Below are 17,089 nucleotides of genomic sequence, written 5' to 3'. Positions count from 1 at the left end.
ACCACCACTCACAAAAAGCTGAAGAAGATACATAACGTGACATTCACTCAAGTAGGAGCATAGATAAAGAACAAGTAGACGATGGAGATGGGAGGGGAGGATGTTATATAAAGAAGAAGGGCTCCTAAAAGAACAAGAGGTCAAATTGTAACCCTAAGAACTGTAACCTGTATTCAATTTATCAGAAGTCTCTTCGGACTTGAACTCACTTAATCTTTATGTCTACTTTTATGTTGGTTTATACTGGTATCATCTATGCTCTACAATTTTATTATTTTTGGGCTTGGGCCATAAATCCTGACCTTACAATTTGGCGCCGTCTGTGGGAAGAGCTTGAGTATAAGTGGAAGCAACAGCAGTTAATAATGGCCGAACCAGGGCAACAACCAGCAGAGTCTAGGGCATCCCAACACATAGACCCTTTTCTCAATTTGGAGCAGAGACAAGATCGTGAAGGTAGTGTGCATACTACGCACCTTGAGCGAAGTCAACCTCATGGAGGAAGTCACGTGTCTCATGCAGAGAAGAATAGCATTTAAATAGAAATTGAGAGGTTAAAGAGGGAGTTGCGCCATGCAAAAAGAAAACATGTTTCTTCGCATTCCGATGAGGATTGGGACGACGAGCAAGATGTCACTTACGAGCAGAGGTCTCGAACACCAATCAGTGAATCCTTTTCATACAAAGAGAATCACTGTCGCAAAAAGCAACTTCGGAGCCTATCACGTGGAGGGATAGGAAATGATGCTATGAGCAAGACTTTGAATCAAATCTCTAGGTCACCCTTCACGCACAGGATCGAAAGAGCGAGACTCCCTCGGTGTTTTAACCAGCCAACCTTTACCATTTATAATGGTAAAACGGACCCTGTGGAGCATGTGAGCCACTTTAATCAAAGGATGACTGTCTATTCCAGAGTTGAAGCTTTGATGTGTAAGGTCTTCCCCTCTAATCTTGGATCGGTTGCAATAAGGTGGTTCGATAGTCTAAAAGTAGATTCCATCAATTCCTGCCAAGAGCTCACTCAAGATTTAGGTTCACGTTTTGTCACATGCCGAAGAGTGGCCAGACCCTTGTCTTCTCTACTATCCTTGAGCATGCATGAGGGTGAGACCTTGAAGGCGTACTCAGATAGGTATTGGAAGATGTTTAATGATATGGAGGGCAACTTTGATGCAATGGTCCTAGATACGTTCAAGCTTGGCCTCCCTACTGACCATGGTTTAAGGACGTCCTTGTTTGGTAAATCCGTTACTAACATGCGTCAGCTCATGGACCGTATTGAAAAATATAAAAGGGTTGAAGAAGATCAGCAACAAGGGAAAAGTAAGGACAAGGTTATCCCCCAAGAGAGGAAGGATTTCAGGTCGGATCATTATAACAACAACAAGCCACATAGAGATTTCGCAGGGCAGTCAGGATCAACAAATGTTCAAGCAGTCAATACAGTGTTCAAGGAGCCAGTCCACCAAGTTTTGGAAAAAATCAAGAATGAACCATTCTTTAGGTGGCCGAGTAAGATCGTAGGGAATCTTGAGAGGCGCAATCACAATCTCTATTGTCAATACTACCAAGACCATGGGCATACCACTGAAGACTGCAGAAGTTTGTAGGACCATTTGGACCAACTGGTCCTTGAAGGCAGATTGAGACATCTCTTGCATCACTCCAGTGGCCGAGGAGGTCAAATGAGTTCCGAGTCTCAACCTCATGACGACGCTTTGGTAGTCACCTTCAGAATCAGAGGATATGATGTGAAGAGGGTAATAGTGGACCAAGTAGCGCGGTGGAGATAATGTACCCTGACCTCTACAAGGGGCTGAACCTCAAGCTTGATGACTTAACACCATACTGTTCTCCTTTGGTTAGTTTCGAGGGAAGAATTGTCACCCCGAAATACCAGATACAGCTGCCTGTACAGACTGGCTCAGAAGTAGTGGAAGTAGGCTTCATTGTCGTAGATGTTTATTCCCCTTATGCGGCAATTGTAGCCAGACCTTGGTTACATACGCTAGGGGTTGTTTCCTCCACTCTATATCAAAAAGTTAAATATCCATCCGAAGGGCAGGTTTGTGAAATTCGTGGAGATCAATCCTCGGCCAGACAATGCTTGGTGGCTGCCATTCAACACAAGCTTGAAACTGAGTCCTCAGTCAAGGCTGAGGGAGACTTAAAGCAGTTAAAAAGTTGGGTGTAACCCGTCGAAGATCTTGATAAAGGCGTTAGATGTGAGGATCTAGTAAAAGTTTTAATTGGGGACAATTCTAAAAGGTACTTTCAAGTCGGATCTCAGATGCCTCAACCAGAAAAAGAAGAGCTAATTGATTTCCTTAAAAGAAACATTGACGTATTCGCTTGGAGTGCTTATGAAACCCCAAGAGTAGATCCAGAGTTCATTTGCCACCATTTGAGGGTCAACCCATTGATTGTCCCCAAGAAGCAGCCTCCTCAGCGGCCATCTAAAGAGCATGCAGATGCAGTCAAAGAAGAAGTAACGAAGCTCAAACAAGCTGGAGCTATTAAAGAAGTTTTTTTATCTCGAGTGGTTGGCAAATACTGTGGTGGTGAAGAAGAAGAGCGGAAAGTGGCGAGTTTGTGTAGACTTTACGGACTTAAATAAAGCTTGTCCTAAGGATCCCTTCCCCATGTCGAAAATTGATCAGCTAGTAGATGCTACTGTCTGCCATCCTCGGATGAGTTTCTTGGATGCTTTCCAAGGTTACCATAAAATACCGTTAGCCCCAGATGACCAGGAGAAGACCGCTTTTGTTACCTCTACTGGTAATTACCACTATAAAGTGATGCCATTCGGTCTGAAAAATGCAAGTTCTACTTATCAGCGAATGATGACAAGGATGTTTGAATCACAGTTAGGCAAAAGCATTGAGGTCTATATAGATGACATGGTGGTAAAAAGCAAAGTAATTTCTGAGCATGTGAAGCACCTTGACAACACTTTTGAAATCCTAAGAAGACACAAGTTGCGCCTGAATGCTTCCAAATGCTCATTTGGTGTAGGGTCAGGTAAATTTTTAGGTTACATGGTGACACACAGGGGAATTGAGGTTAACCCTGATCAGATAAAGGCTATTCAAAATCTATAGCCTCCTCGGAATCCGAAAGAGGTTCAGAAGTTAACAGGGATGACAGCTGCTCTGAACTGATTCATCTTCAGGTTCGCGGATAGGTGTAAACCTTTCTTCTTACTGATCAACAGGTGGAAAGGATTTGAATGGACTGAAGAATGTGCCTTAGCTTTTCAACAATTTAAAGACTACTTGGCTTGGCCACCGATTATGTCTAGCCCTGAACCAGATGAGGTCCTGTTTGCCTATATTGCGGTGGTTCCCTATACTGTAAGTCTAGTGCTGATACGAGTGGATCAAGGTGTACAAAGACCGGTTTACTATGTGAGTAAATCTCTACATGAGGCCGAGATCAGATACTTGCCACTGGAGAAAGCTATTTTGGCAGTAGTACTCGGAACACGAAAATTGCCCCATTACTTCCAAGCACATACGATCGTCGTGCTCACACAACTCCCGCTTAATTCCATACTTCGAAGTGCCGACTACACAGGGAGAATAGCTAAGTGGGGCACTATCTTGGGGGCTTTTGATATCAAGTACATGCCTCGCACTTCAGTCAAGGGGCAGATCCTTGCGAATTTGATGGCCGAGTTCACGGAACCTAGTTTAGAAGAAATAACGGCAGAGAAGGACATTGATGAAAAATCAGTTGACATGATTTCTCAACAAGGTCCTACCCGCTGGGAAGTGTATGTGGACGGCACTGCGAACCAAAAAGGTTCTAGAGTAGGACTAGTATTGATATCTCTAGAGAGAATCATCATTAAAAAATCGTTAAGGCTGGATTTCTTGGTAACAAATAATGAGGCAGAGTACAAAGCCTTATTGATGGGAATGTTTATGGTCCAAAGAATGGGAGGAAAGGCAGTGGAGTTATTCTCGGACTTAAGATTAGTTGTGGGCCAAGTACAAAGGGAGTTTAAAGCAAAGGATGAAAGGATGCAGGGATACTTAAGCCGAGTTAAACGTCTGCAGTCGGAATTTGAATTTTTCAGCTTGTTACATATTCCCAGAAGTGGTAACGCACAAGATGATTCTCTGGCCACACTCGCTACCTCTTCGGCGCAAAATTTGTCGAGAGTTATCCTCGTCGAGGACTCGCATAAGCCAACCGAGGCAGGAAGAGATGCAGTCCAAGTTCACCAAATCAGAACCGGGCTCTGCTAGATGGACCCTATAGTCAAATTCTTGAAAGAAGATACTCAGCCTAAAGAAAAGGTGGAAGCTGACAAAATTCGGAGGAAGGCGACCAGATTCTGGCTATCCGAAGACCAGAAATTATACAAATGATCCTATTCAGGATCGTACCTGCTATATATTCATCCTGAAGCAACTGAGTTGTTACTAGAGGAGTTGCATGAAGGAATTTGTGGGAGTCACACTGGAGGTAGATCTTTAGTTCACCGAGCCATTACTTAAAGTTATTGGTGGCCGAACATGCAAAAAGAAGCCCATGAGTATGTTAAGAAGTGCGATCAATGTCAATGATTTGCACCGAACATACACCAACCAGGTGGAGTCCTCAACCCACTATCTAGTCCATGGCCGTTTGCTCAATGAGGTTTAGATATAGTAGGTCCATTCCCAAAAGCTGCAGGAAACAGGAAGTACCTTCTAGTTGGCACAGACTATTTCACCAAATAGGTTGAAACTGAACCTCTGGCCAACATCCAAGACATAGATGTGCAAAGACTTGTGTGGAAGAATATTATTACTCATTTCAGAGTTCCTCATACTCTCATCTCGGACAACGGCCTATAGTTCGACAGTAAGGCATTTCGGAGTTATTATAGCGAACTGGGAATCACGAATAGATACTCTACCCCTGCCTATCCCCAGGGGAATGGACAAGCAGAAGCAGTTAACAAAGTCATAGTTAATGGATTGAAGAAGAGATTAGACGATGCGAAGGCCAAATGGGTGGAAGAGTTTCCACACGTACTTTGGGCTTACAAAACTACGTCTCGCAGATCTACTGGAGAAACCCCTTTCTCGATGACTTATGGGGCTGAAGCTGTCATTTCTCTGGAAACTGGGTTCCCAACTCTGAAAACCAGTTCGTTTAGTCCGACCAGCAATGATGAACTTCTAGAAAAGAGTTTGGATTTGATCGAAGAGAGGAGAGAAAATGCAATTGTTCGATTGGCACATTATCAACAAAAGCTCAAGTGAGGCTATGATGCCAACGTAAAGTTAAGGCCCCTAGAACCTGGTGATTTGGTACTCAGGAAAGTTGTGGGCACTACGAAAAACCTAACCTGGGGGAAGGTAGGACCAAATTGGGAAGGGCCATATCGTATCACTTCAGGGGCTGGCACTGGGGCATATTTCCTAGAGGACTTAGATAGTCATGTAATACCACGCCCTTGGAATGTAAATAACCTCAAAAGGTACTATTATTAATTGAATCATTTCTTTAGTCACTATGATAATTTGTCGTCTTTAACGGTTCTCTCAGTGTTTAAATTTAAATCCAATCATGCCTGTAGTCCTCAAACCAGATGATTTGGGTTAGTTAACACTCCTTAACAGTTCTCTCAGTGTTTAAACTTAAATCCAATTATGCCTATAGTTCTCGAACCAGATGATTTGGGTTAGTTAACACTCCTTAACGGTTCTCTCAGTGTTTAAACTTAAATCTAATCATGTCTGTAGTCCTCGGACCAGATGATTTGGGTTAGTTAACACTCCTTAACGGTTCTCTCAGTATTTAAACTTAAATCCAATCATGCCTGTAGTCCTCGGACCAGATGATTTGGGTTAGTTAACACTCCTTAACGATTCTCTTAGTGTTTAAACTTAGATCCAATCATGTCTGTAGTCCTCGGACCAGATGATTTGGGTTAGTCCTCAGACCAGATGATTTGGGTTAGTTAACACTTCTTAACAGTTCTCTAAGTGTTTAAACTTAAATCCAACCATGCCTATAGTCCTCGGACCAGATGATTTGGGTTAGTTAACACTTCTTAACAGTTCTCTAAGTGTTTAAACTTAAATACAACCATACCTATAGTCCTCGGACCAGATGATTTGGGTTAGTTAACACCTCTGTGTTGTTATTACTAGTGAAGTTTAACTCTAGAATGAGTCTTGCCTGACATTCTCAAATGTATTTAAAATCAACTCTAACCTATGTTAGCCTTCTTTGTGTATGTTCGAAAAGACTTGTGAAACTTTTATAACACTCGTTGCATTCATTACTTAGTAGTAGTTCCTATGCAGACTGTTCTTTTCGGAACCAATTTTAGTTATGTACATTACCAGTATGATAGGGTGATTATGTTTACCTACATTACCATAATTACAAAGTACATTTATTTGTAGCAAGAGTAAGTCATATGATATGCACCAAAAGTAAAAGAGAAACCGTTTCATTGACCAAAAGAGGATAGTTTACAATCCCTTACATATAAAAAATAAAAAATAAAAAATAAAATAAAATAAAAAAGGATAGGTAAGAAAAATAATGGTAAAAAAAAACACCCTAAGTATCTAAGTTTTTGCTTGAGGGACCACAGGGTCGGCAGCCTGGCTCATCCGAGTAATAGCAGCTTTTGAGGCCTGGTCCTTGGACTCTGAAGAGGTCTTCTCTTTTTCCAAGTTCTCGCCCTTGTCCTCAGGTGGCTCAACTGGTTTGCTCTAATCACCTGGCTGACCAGACTCCTTGGAGACCTCAAGGGTTGTTGGAGGAACTTGGTTGACCAAGAATTGCTTTGAAACCTCTGGGAGTTGTGTTGGATGAGGGGGATCAGACTCTGAGAGCTCTTGGATGTCAGGATTGTAGTATATGCTCCCAGGCAGCCTCAGTTCCAAGCCAGCAGGCACCCCGGCAGCATCTAGTGCTTTGCCTCAGGTTATGTCGCAGTAATCTCGGCTGATCGAGGCAAACTGCTCTGTTAAACCTTTTTCGGTCACGTCCATTCCCAGCTGGTATGCTGCTTTCTTTTCGGTCTCGGTCGCCTTCTTGGCCAGCTGAGCGTTCCTCTGAGCCAGCTTGGCAGTCTCCCTAGCCTTATGGAGTTCGGCGCGAAGTTCCTTCACAAGCACTTTCTTAGAGGCCAAATTAGTCTAAGTCTCATTTAACAGCTTGCGTTGGGCTTTGGCCTGGCTCTCAGCGTTTTAGAGGCCAGCATTGAGGCTATTCCTTTCATGGGTTACCTCTTTGAGCTTTTCGAAGACTTGAGAGAACTCCTCTTTTAAGCTGCCCAAAGTTTTTTCTGCCTCGTACCAAGAGTGGGCCTCTGCTTGGGCTTCGACATATGCCTTTCTATTCCACTCTTCGGCCATGAAGACTTGCTAGGTAATCTGCATAATAAAATGAGAGTGTTAGCATAAAACAAACGAAAAATTAACATGCCAAACTGAAGAGCCAGTTTAACTCACTTACCATGGCCAGGTCCCTCTTCAGGGACATGAAGAGTTCATACTAGCTAAAGCACCTGTATGACTCCATATCTCGGGGAAGGAGTAGTGGTTGCTCCAAGGCCTCGGCTACTAGTCCTGTTCTTCCCCCATCATAGTTTCTGATGGAAGTGTCCCAAGAGATAGGAGCGCCGTCTAGCTCCAATTTGGGAGACCATGTGCGTAGCCCTTAGCGCACATCAGCAACAGGAGGCTCATCCCGGCTCTCAGTGGATGAGGCCCTTTTGCTCCTGTGGTCTCTCACCACCTTCTATTGCTTGGTTGTTTTCGGTGGAACCACTACCTCCCTCTCCTCAGTTTCGAGGGGTCTCTTCTTCTTCAAGTCCGGCACGGGCTTCAGGCTGAAATCAGGGGCCGGGGTGGTAGCGGAGGCAAACTTACCACTGGGTGAGAAGTCCCAGTCCCTTTCGGCTCAGCCTTCTTGCCTCTGGTCTTTAGCAAAGCCTTTAAGTCTAACATTTCTTCTTCTTCTTCTTCTGAAGAGTCCTCTGGAAGAGTAGTTATCAGAACTGGGGGATGGACGCTAGACTGCCTATCAATCTCTTCCTCGGAATCTGAGGATGCTATCACCTGAATCCCCCCTGAAGCTTCTCTTTCGAATTTGAACTTGTCTATTTGTTCCTCTAGTGAAGAGGACGAAGAGCCGACCCTCTCGCCTACAACCGCCGGTTCAAGAGGGACTTGTTGAACTGGTTAGACTAGCAATAGGACATCATGTGGATTTGGGTGTGGAACGGGTTCAAGGTCGTATGACGCTAAGAAACCACGCCGAGCGACGTCTCTTCGCCAAAGCCGATGATCACCTTGTGTAATGGCATTGCCGATCGGCTGAATATCGGTTGCTTTTGGTGTCTCCGAGCGTAATAAATAATTAAGTGCTGTGGTGTTGGTGAGGCTAAGCCAAGGAGAAGTATGCTCTTTATCTGTTAAAAAAAAAAAAAAAAAAGAAAAGATAACAAAAAAAATGAACTTGGTCAGAAAATTGAAAGATGACGACATAAAGAAAAAACAGATTATGAAGAATGAAGATCCTAAGCCTACTGTTAGAGATCCTAAGTCTAGGAAGTCACACCTGGCTCTCCTGGCTGGGTCGGACAGTGGAGACTGTCATGCCACGCGCCCGAGACGATCAAATAGTCGTCTTTCATCCCTTTATTTGACTTGGGAAGGCAGGAGAGAAGTCTAACAGTGTCGGATCGGGATTTAAGGTAATATTTCGCCCCTTTTTGGCTATGACACTCATACATATGTACCAGGTCATGCCAGGTCAACCCTAATCCTAGTTGAAGGTTCAGGGCATCAATGGCTCCTAGGATCCTAAAAGTATTGGGCACGCATTACTCAGGAGAAAATCTATGGTTGCGAAGGTAGTTCAAGGTGATGGAACCCATTGGGAGGGTCATTCCCCCTTTAATGAAGGCTATCATGGGGATTATGACCTCACCCTATCTTCGGTCTGTTAACATCCACTCCGGAGGGCAATACCTCAGATTTACCCCCCGCGGTATACCATAGGTCTACTTAAATTCTTCTATCAAAGCATGACTATCAACGAGGTATTGGAATCTACCCATTTTTAAGGAATATTTAAAGCAATAACCAGGAAATAGGGGTTTCGAAGGTTGAAAATCCTGGCCGAGAAGAAAATAATGGACTAAGGATGTCGAAACTTACACAGACGGAATTGGAGAATGATCTCTGAACTCGAAGTGGACTTTTAGTAGATTCTGGGAAGAAATAAGACAGATAATCGAAGAAGCTTGAAGAATTTTGAATGCACGAGTTCGCTGGGTATTCTGAGGATGCGTAAAGTAAAGAAAAAATAACCTCCTTTGAGGGCTTATATATAGGGATAGGTGAAAGGATGTAATTCATCCCGTCCAAATTCCGAAGAACAGCCCTGTCCGTTGGATCAATGACCAAACGTTGGATGCAAAAGACAAAATGCCGCCTAGAGTAATTAATACAGCGCTTTGGGAATACGGAAATGACAGCGGCAATGATGAAGTGCTTGCATCTATGCCTGCGCACGTGCAAGCTTAGATATTTATGTATTCTTTCAAACTTTTCATTGCATGGCAGGTCAAACTCTTATTTTTTCTCCTCGGATACGAGGGAAAAATTAAAATTTTGAGGGGCTATTGTGGAGGGAAAGGCCCAACCTAACGTAGTGGGCCTAGGGCCCCATTTGAGGACTACTGTGCGTCTGAAGAGAAGGAAGTGGTATGGGCAAGGTCCATCTGGAAGAAGGATACCCGAAAAAGAAAGATGGGTACAATCCGAAGAGGTCGCCGTCGGTCTGAAGAGATTCTATTCCTCAGACGCGAATAGTATTGATTAATCGAACGTGTAGAAGGTTCGAATGATCTTTCGAGCATTCCTACTGATCAAGATAAGCTCTGAGTATATCTGAAGACGATAGGAATGAGGAAATATCTAAGGGAAAAGCTGCTACCACCGTATTAAATGCACTGCAGTAACTTTTCTGGCCGCATTTATGTGGAGAAGACCCCTGAACAGGGTAACCTCATCTACCACCACTCACAAAAAGCTGAAAAAGATACATGACATGACATGCACTCAAGTAGGAGCCTAGATAAAGAACAAGTGGACGATAGAGATGGGAGGGGAGGATGTTATATAAAGAAGAAGGGCTCCTGAAAGAACAGGAGGTTAAATTGGAATCTTAAGAACTGTAACCTGTATTCAATTTATCAGAAGTCTCTTCGGACTTGAACTCACTTAATCTTTACATATACTTTTATGCTGGTTTATACTGATATGTTGTGATCAACCGTTGTAAGTTCCATGGTTAACCTAGCTCTATCATCCACGCTCTACAAATTTATTGTTTTTGGGCTTGGGCCACAAATCCTAACCCTACAATTATTATTATTTTTTTATTATCAAATACATAACAGATTTTATTCTTTAAAAAAAAAAAATCCAAATTTATTTTTTCTATTATATGTGAAATGGAAAATTATGATTAATGCAACACTATTTTCACATGACATTACCATTGACATTATTTTCTTTTATAGAAAATCTTATAAAATTTTGAAATTCATTGCGTATATAAACTTAAGGTTGCTTTTTGGCAAATTACCTTCCATGACTTTCATCCCCCTCCCCCCACCCCCCAATTGTAGTCCTTTTGTACGAACTTCAATTCTTTCATAGTGAATTCAGGTTAGCCTTGAGGATCGGTGGGTCAAATCCTCCCCAGGTTTTTACCGTGTGGTTTCCTGGGTGATCATATCTTGTGTTATTTATTATTCCGCTGCTTTATATTCTTGATATGATTGTTTGGATTGTTTTAACCTAGAATTGCTTAATTTGACTAAGTAACAACTTGGCTAATTAATCTAGGCTACGCAATCTGGTTGTTTAAGGGGTCTAAAACCGTTCAACATTAATGATCTATTTGGGAACAAGTTATTTAGTTTTTTTTTGTTGAAAATACTGTAGAAAAAAGCTAAAAACTAGCTTAATGATTTTTTTTTTTTTACTAAAAGTTCCATAGAAAAAAGCTAAAGTGCTAAAAGTACTATAGAAAAAAAATTGTGTAATTTTAACTCGATTTTAATGCTTGAATATGCAAAATAACTTTAAAACATGAAAAACAAATATTTAATAACAACAACAACAATAATATAAAATTGTTATTTGGTTTAGCTATAATTTACAATCAAGTATGTTATGCCACGCTTTCTCAAAAAAAAAAAAAAAAGTATGTTATGCCACAATTAAGATACATATTTAATCAAATCCATCAACTAGAATTACCAAAAACACCTAGGTGGGTAAGGCTCGGATGCTTCGTGCAACACACCTAGGTTTGAGTCCCATTGCCCGCAGGCTTTCGTTGGTGGGTAAACTTAGTAGTGAGATGTACTCACAAAATGTGAGGTGACTCCCACATAGAGGGTACAGAACGGGTACCGACTATAGACTCCCTGACCGAGGCCACTGGCTCCCTACCCGGAGGTGTAATATGACCATAAAGACCCCCATTTTTTGTTCTCAAAAAAAAAAAAAAAAAAGAATTACCAAAAACATTCCATAATGTAAAATTGTTAATGGTAATTATAACCATAGTCAATTAGAGCCACTAAAAGCAAGACATGATTTCTCTCTCTAAAATCCAATCCAAACCCATTCCTCTTTAGGAACCAACATGTTGGCCTTTGGTTTTGGAGGAAGTAAAGGGGTGTGGCCTTTCTCATACCTTATTAGCTAAAAAGAGGGTAAATACGAGGTAGTAATTTTTAGTACTAGTTTTTATGTTAAATCTTAAATGTGTGACAAAAAAAAATTTAATGGAGTACATTGAAACTAACTAGCCATAAAAGGCAAAGTAGTGGATGAAAGCCTTAAGGAGTACAAACCATAAGCATCAGAGTTTAAAATTATAATTCAATAGTGGGAGGTACATCTAACACAATAAAATCAGCTGATAGGGAGCAGCCTCCTTTAGCAAGATTATCGACGCATCTATTCGCCTTCCGATACACATGGTTGATCTTGACCTGTTGGAATTGGCCTAGGAGATACTTGCAGTCATGCAGGGGTGAAGAATATGATTTATTAGAGGAAATCTAAGAAAGAACAAGGTCAATAATAACTTTGTCATCTAGTTCCACTACTAAATGGGTGATGCCTAACTAGGATGCTAGAACGAGCCCATCCCTTAGGGCACAAAATTCAGCGATGATGCTAGTAGCGAAACCAATATGCCTCATATAGCCCTTGACCTACTTGCCGTGGGAATCACGAATCAGAAACCAATATGGTTCATATAGCCCTTGACCCACTTATTGTGGGAATCATGAATTAGATCGCCCCCGCTTGCCTTCCCCAGGTTCCCTAGAGACGCTCTATGTATGAGACTACTGTTAGAGTTATTCCAACTATTATTATTACTTTTTATAATTTTGATTAAAAGGATAGCATAAAATTAACAAGTCTAATACAACTTTGCTTAGCCTTATCATAGGCTAACAAATGCTCCACCACAGACGGTTGTAACAAAAGATTCACAAAAGAAGTGGTAGCACTTGTCCCAAGTTTAGCTAGTGCATTGACACGTTGGCTTACCTCATGGTAAATATGCTCAACATTAGTTGGGAAAAGCCTTCAATAGTAAATTGACATTAATAAATTATCAATTGTCCTAAAAACTTAAATTGTTACAAAATAATAAATTTAATTACTTAACCATAGCTCTAACACTCTTACTCACGTCAACTTAATAAATGAGGCCCAATGGGAATGATTTTCAAAATTTTAAATAAAAGGTAGAATGGAAACAATGATAAAACTTTCTCGCAACACCAATAGTAACTTGCCAAGTGTATGAATTTTCTTTTCCTCTTTAAACTTCAGTTATTTATAAGAAAAGTTAAATGAATACATGATAAGCCATAATTGGTGGAACATAAAATGGAAAACAAAAGGTAAAATAGAGGATTTGTATTCAACTAGGATCTTATGCTTTGATATCAAGATAAATTACCGTTTATGCCATAAAATTATCAAGAACAAAGTTTGGCTATAGCTCCACTCAATATCTTTTTATTAAATGTGAATTTTTACAAATCTACCAGTGGATTAAATTTTATTTTTATATTCCGCATCCTTGCAAAATTTCCAAAATATTAAAGATTAATAACTACTTCATCAATCAAATGTTTAAATTTAAAGTTTTTGTAGTTTAAAATTATGCATAAAAAATAAGTATAGAGCATTGGCAGTGATGATTGTATTATAGCAAAAAAAAGTTATTTTAGCTCTCAAAACCTCAAAATCAAGCTTTATCAATGGCGTTATAGTTAAATTTTTTTTTTACAAACTAGCTCTAGTAAACTGCCATCTTTGGTAGTCTATTGTAGCAAAAAGTTATTAAAAAAACATTTTTTTTTATTTGTGTCTCTCTCTTCTCTCATTACAAAAAATGTTTTTTTTTTCTCTCTATCTCTCTCTCTAGTCTTTTTTTTTCTCTCTCCAACACCTCCCTCCCTCTTCTCACTCTCAATTGAAACCAAACCCTCCCAAAGCCCATCTTCTCTTCACTCTTACCTCTAGGTTCATTGAGATCATTGTTTTGGGTTCGTGGGTTTTGTTGCTGATGGGTTATTGAGATTAGCGTTCAGGGTTCTTGATGTTGATGGCAAGTCTTTTTTGGGTTGAGATTGGGTTGGGGTGGGTTCATTGGTCCATGGTGGTGGTGGTGGTGGGTCATTGCTGGAGATTGTGGCTAGGGATTGTGGGTTGCTGGCAGTGGATGTGGATGGTGGTGGCTAGGGGTGGTGGTGAGAGAGAAAGAGACACAGGAGGAAGCATAAAGAATAAAAAAATAATAATGAAAGAATATTTAAATGAAAGTGGTAAAAAAATAGAACCCTTGGTGTTATATATTTGGTAAAGTGGAGTGTTAAAATAGATAAATTAATTTTTTGAGTTGTTAAAAAACTAAAATTTTAGTACTACTATTGTGAATACTCTTATGAATCAAATAATAAATAACATCCAATTGATATGAAATTTAACCAATATGTTAAGAATATATAAAACACGGAAGGCAACCATTATTAAAATTTATAATTATATTTTTTATTTTTTTGTAAGAGTTGTAGTCAAACTTTGTCCATTTATCAATAAAAAACTAGAAGGACACAAAAAGTCTTAACGAAATTTGGAGGATTTCTCCATTAGAGAGAATTCATATCTCCAAAAGGTAGCACCATAGAACTTGTCTAGGGATCCAACCTTTTTCATAGCAGATTTTCGACAGAAACAGCCCGAAGACCAGAGAAAAAGAAATCATACAAACAATATAGACATGTATAAGAGCAGTGTTTAAAAAGCATAAATACAATACAACACACGACACTAGTAAACTTTATTACTCCCTAAGGGTAGAGATTCAAAATGAGATATCCAACTTCAAATTTGTTGAACCACATCTTCATAACTTGGCATTGGGCATGTTATAGAATGTAGCGCGAGCAGTATAGGCTAACTTCCCCTGTTTTCTTGAGCTTGAACTCCACTGCAACAATAGTCAAATTTCTTCCACTCCTTAACACAGAGCCATCGACTATCAGCTCTGCCTGTGTGTAGAAAACAATTCCATCTCACAGGAGATTTGGAAAAAAGAAAAAGAGAAAAAGATTAGAAGTTTGAAAGCAAAAAAAATAAATCACAATCATCCAGCATTTGTAATTTTGTATGAATATCCTAATGCTAACAATACAAAAGCAAAGATATAATGGCAACAAGTTAGCATCAGTTGGCTTTAGCCAAGCATTGTCTTCTTCTGTGAGACTGACCCAATTAATGGCCTAGCAAAAATACTTCATGACAAATACAACAAATGACTCAGTCTGTACACTATTATCATTCTTTTGGCCTAAGAGAAATTCTAACCTAGTCCCGGACTACAAGGTCACCTTGCTAACCTTGTAGTCCTACCCAATAGAAAAACACCACATCATTAAAAATAGATGACATCAACCTAACTGCCACATCATATCAACACTTCTGCCCATTTTAACACCCGTTAGTCCTGTCGTTAAACATATCCTGAGGGAATTCAAATTTTCATTTGAGAAGTGGTAGGGTTGGCGAAAATTTCACTTTCAAAACCTATTCCAAATTCCAATTTCATCATTTTGGAACTCTCTATTGGATTTCCACCCCCTTCCTCTCTCTCTTGGATTTCGCTGTTCATCATCACCACCGTTTGGTTGCCCTTTCCTTTCACTCAACGTTGACATCACAAGCACTACCAGTAAGTTTTTTTGTTTCTATCTATTTCTGTCTTTTTTAATGATGTTTTTTCCAATAAGCCTAGTTTGGTTGCTAGGAAAACGAAGGAAAGTATTTGCCGGATTTAGGGGTTGTGTTGTTCTTTTTCAAACCCCCCAAATTTTCTATTTCCAACACTTGACATTGCAAGAAGATTTTTTTTTTTTTTTTCTCTCCTTCTCTGTTTCCTTTTGTGTGCCATTTTTCCCAGAAATTTCATTTGTAAGAAAAACCCTAACCCAGAAGTTAGTGTAGAAAGGAAACCTGTACATGTTTGATGAAATGTCTCAATGAAGATGGAGATTCCTCTGTTCTCATACTATTATCTATCAACAAAATGTATAATACATTGTAAAGGGTTTTTTATTTTTATTTTTTTTAAATGTTCTTTTGGATTAGATTATGGTTGGACTTTTGTTGTAATTTCACATGTAGAAACATAAAGCTTCTTTCTTTGCTTGGCAAACAACTTGTTGCTATGTTTGTCAATTTTAAAATAAATTCTTTGCTGATACGGTAATTGAAATTTTGGTCTTGAAGAAGTTCATTTTTTGGTGTGAAGGTTGTTGACTGTATATGTGATGAACCCAATTCCATAATTTGTTTTTCCTTTGTTGAGTTTACTGATGAAGGTAGTTTGAAGGTATGGTGCATAGTTCAATAGTTGGTGGTAATGAATTCTGATGTTTACTTGGTTAATTGCTATGTTGTTCTGTAGAAGGTGCAAAGGCTACTTTTAGAAATTTCATTGGAGTTTGATAATACCTATATCAACAATCAAGTATATTTGCAATGAATATTTAATATGGTTATTGGAATAAAGGTGCATTTTATGCCATTGTCAAATCCTATTTCTTTTGGATATAATGTTATATTGAGACATAGTTGTCACGAGTGTTTGTAGACTTGACTTTTTTTTTCACTGGAATTGCCTTTTATTTAGAAGCTGTAGATTTTTTTACATGAGTTCATTTGTTTTACCTTTATTGGTTTGGCTCATTTTGTCATTTGCTATGGGCTACAGAGTTAATTCTTTGATTTCCCTTTTCAGGATGATGCAAAGAAACTTGACAATGTTGCCTAGAGGTGCTGTTAAAGAAGTCTTGGTTCAACTCATTTAGTCTTGGAATGCAGAACAAATGTTGTTGAAGGAGTCCAATGCAGAATAGGTGCTGCTATAGGAGTCCAATCCGCTGGCTGGGGTTATCAGATTGAAGAAAGAGATTTGGGTGGATTAGTTTAGTTTATTGATAGGCTTATCAAATTAAGGCTCCTATCATTTAGGAAGAGTTAACTGCTTGTTAGTAGAGTATTCTTCAAATGTAATTCTTTATTTTTTTTTAGTTGTTCAGCATATCAGATTATGTGTAATTGGAGACATTGTATTTAATCAATGAAAAATAAAAGAATCAAGGAGTACTACAATTCAAAATTCTTCTCCTTCTCAAATTCTTAGAGGCTAATCACCTAAAACTCAACTAACTTATCCTTCTTTAGTGCATTTGGTGTAGTATGTTATCTTACATAAAAAGGACTCCACAAATGGAATCCACAAATTTATGTGAGGCATAAATACATTAGATGTTTCTCAATATTTGCAAGAACTTGATTTGAATAAACCAATACAATCTCTAAAACAAAGATGTGAGAAAGTAAAGTTTGCACCTCCTTTCTATTATAGTTATTTATAAAATGAACTTGTACAACTAAAGAAAAGAAATTTGCCAATACTATGCTAATATAAACAAAAGTTACCACCCCCCCCC

General features: G+C 39.4%; 1 protein-coding gene across 1 annotated transcript; it reads left to right on the top strand.

Annotated features, from left to right (window-relative positions):
- The first annotated feature begins 1,097 nt into the window (after positions 1 to 1,097).
- Positions 1,098 to 1,613, top strand: LOC136069492 (uncharacterized). Its single transcript, XM_065778114.1, has one exon. It carries the CDS (start codon positions 1,098 to 1,100, stop codon positions 1,611 to 1,613), a length of 516 nt encoding a protein of 171 aa, XP_065634186.1.
- Positions 1,614 to 17,089: the final 15,476 nt, after the last annotated feature.

This window comes from Quercus suber, unplaced genomic scaffold (assembly GCF_002906115.3).
Source record: "Quercus suber isolate HL8 unplaced genomic scaffold, Cork oak 2.0 scaffold_173, whole genome shotgun sequence".
Classification (NCBI taxonomy): domain Eukaryota; kingdom Viridiplantae; phylum Streptophyta; class Magnoliopsida; order Fagales; family Fagaceae; genus Quercus; species Quercus suber.
This window is presented reverse-complemented; position numbering and strand designations above follow the sequence as displayed.

What these genes read in the sequence shown, in the direction of transcription:
- LOC136069492 (XM_065778114.1), top strand. Translation starts at nt 1,098, where the DNA reads ATGCATGAGGGTGAGACCTTGAAGGCGTACTCAGATAGGTATTGGAAG.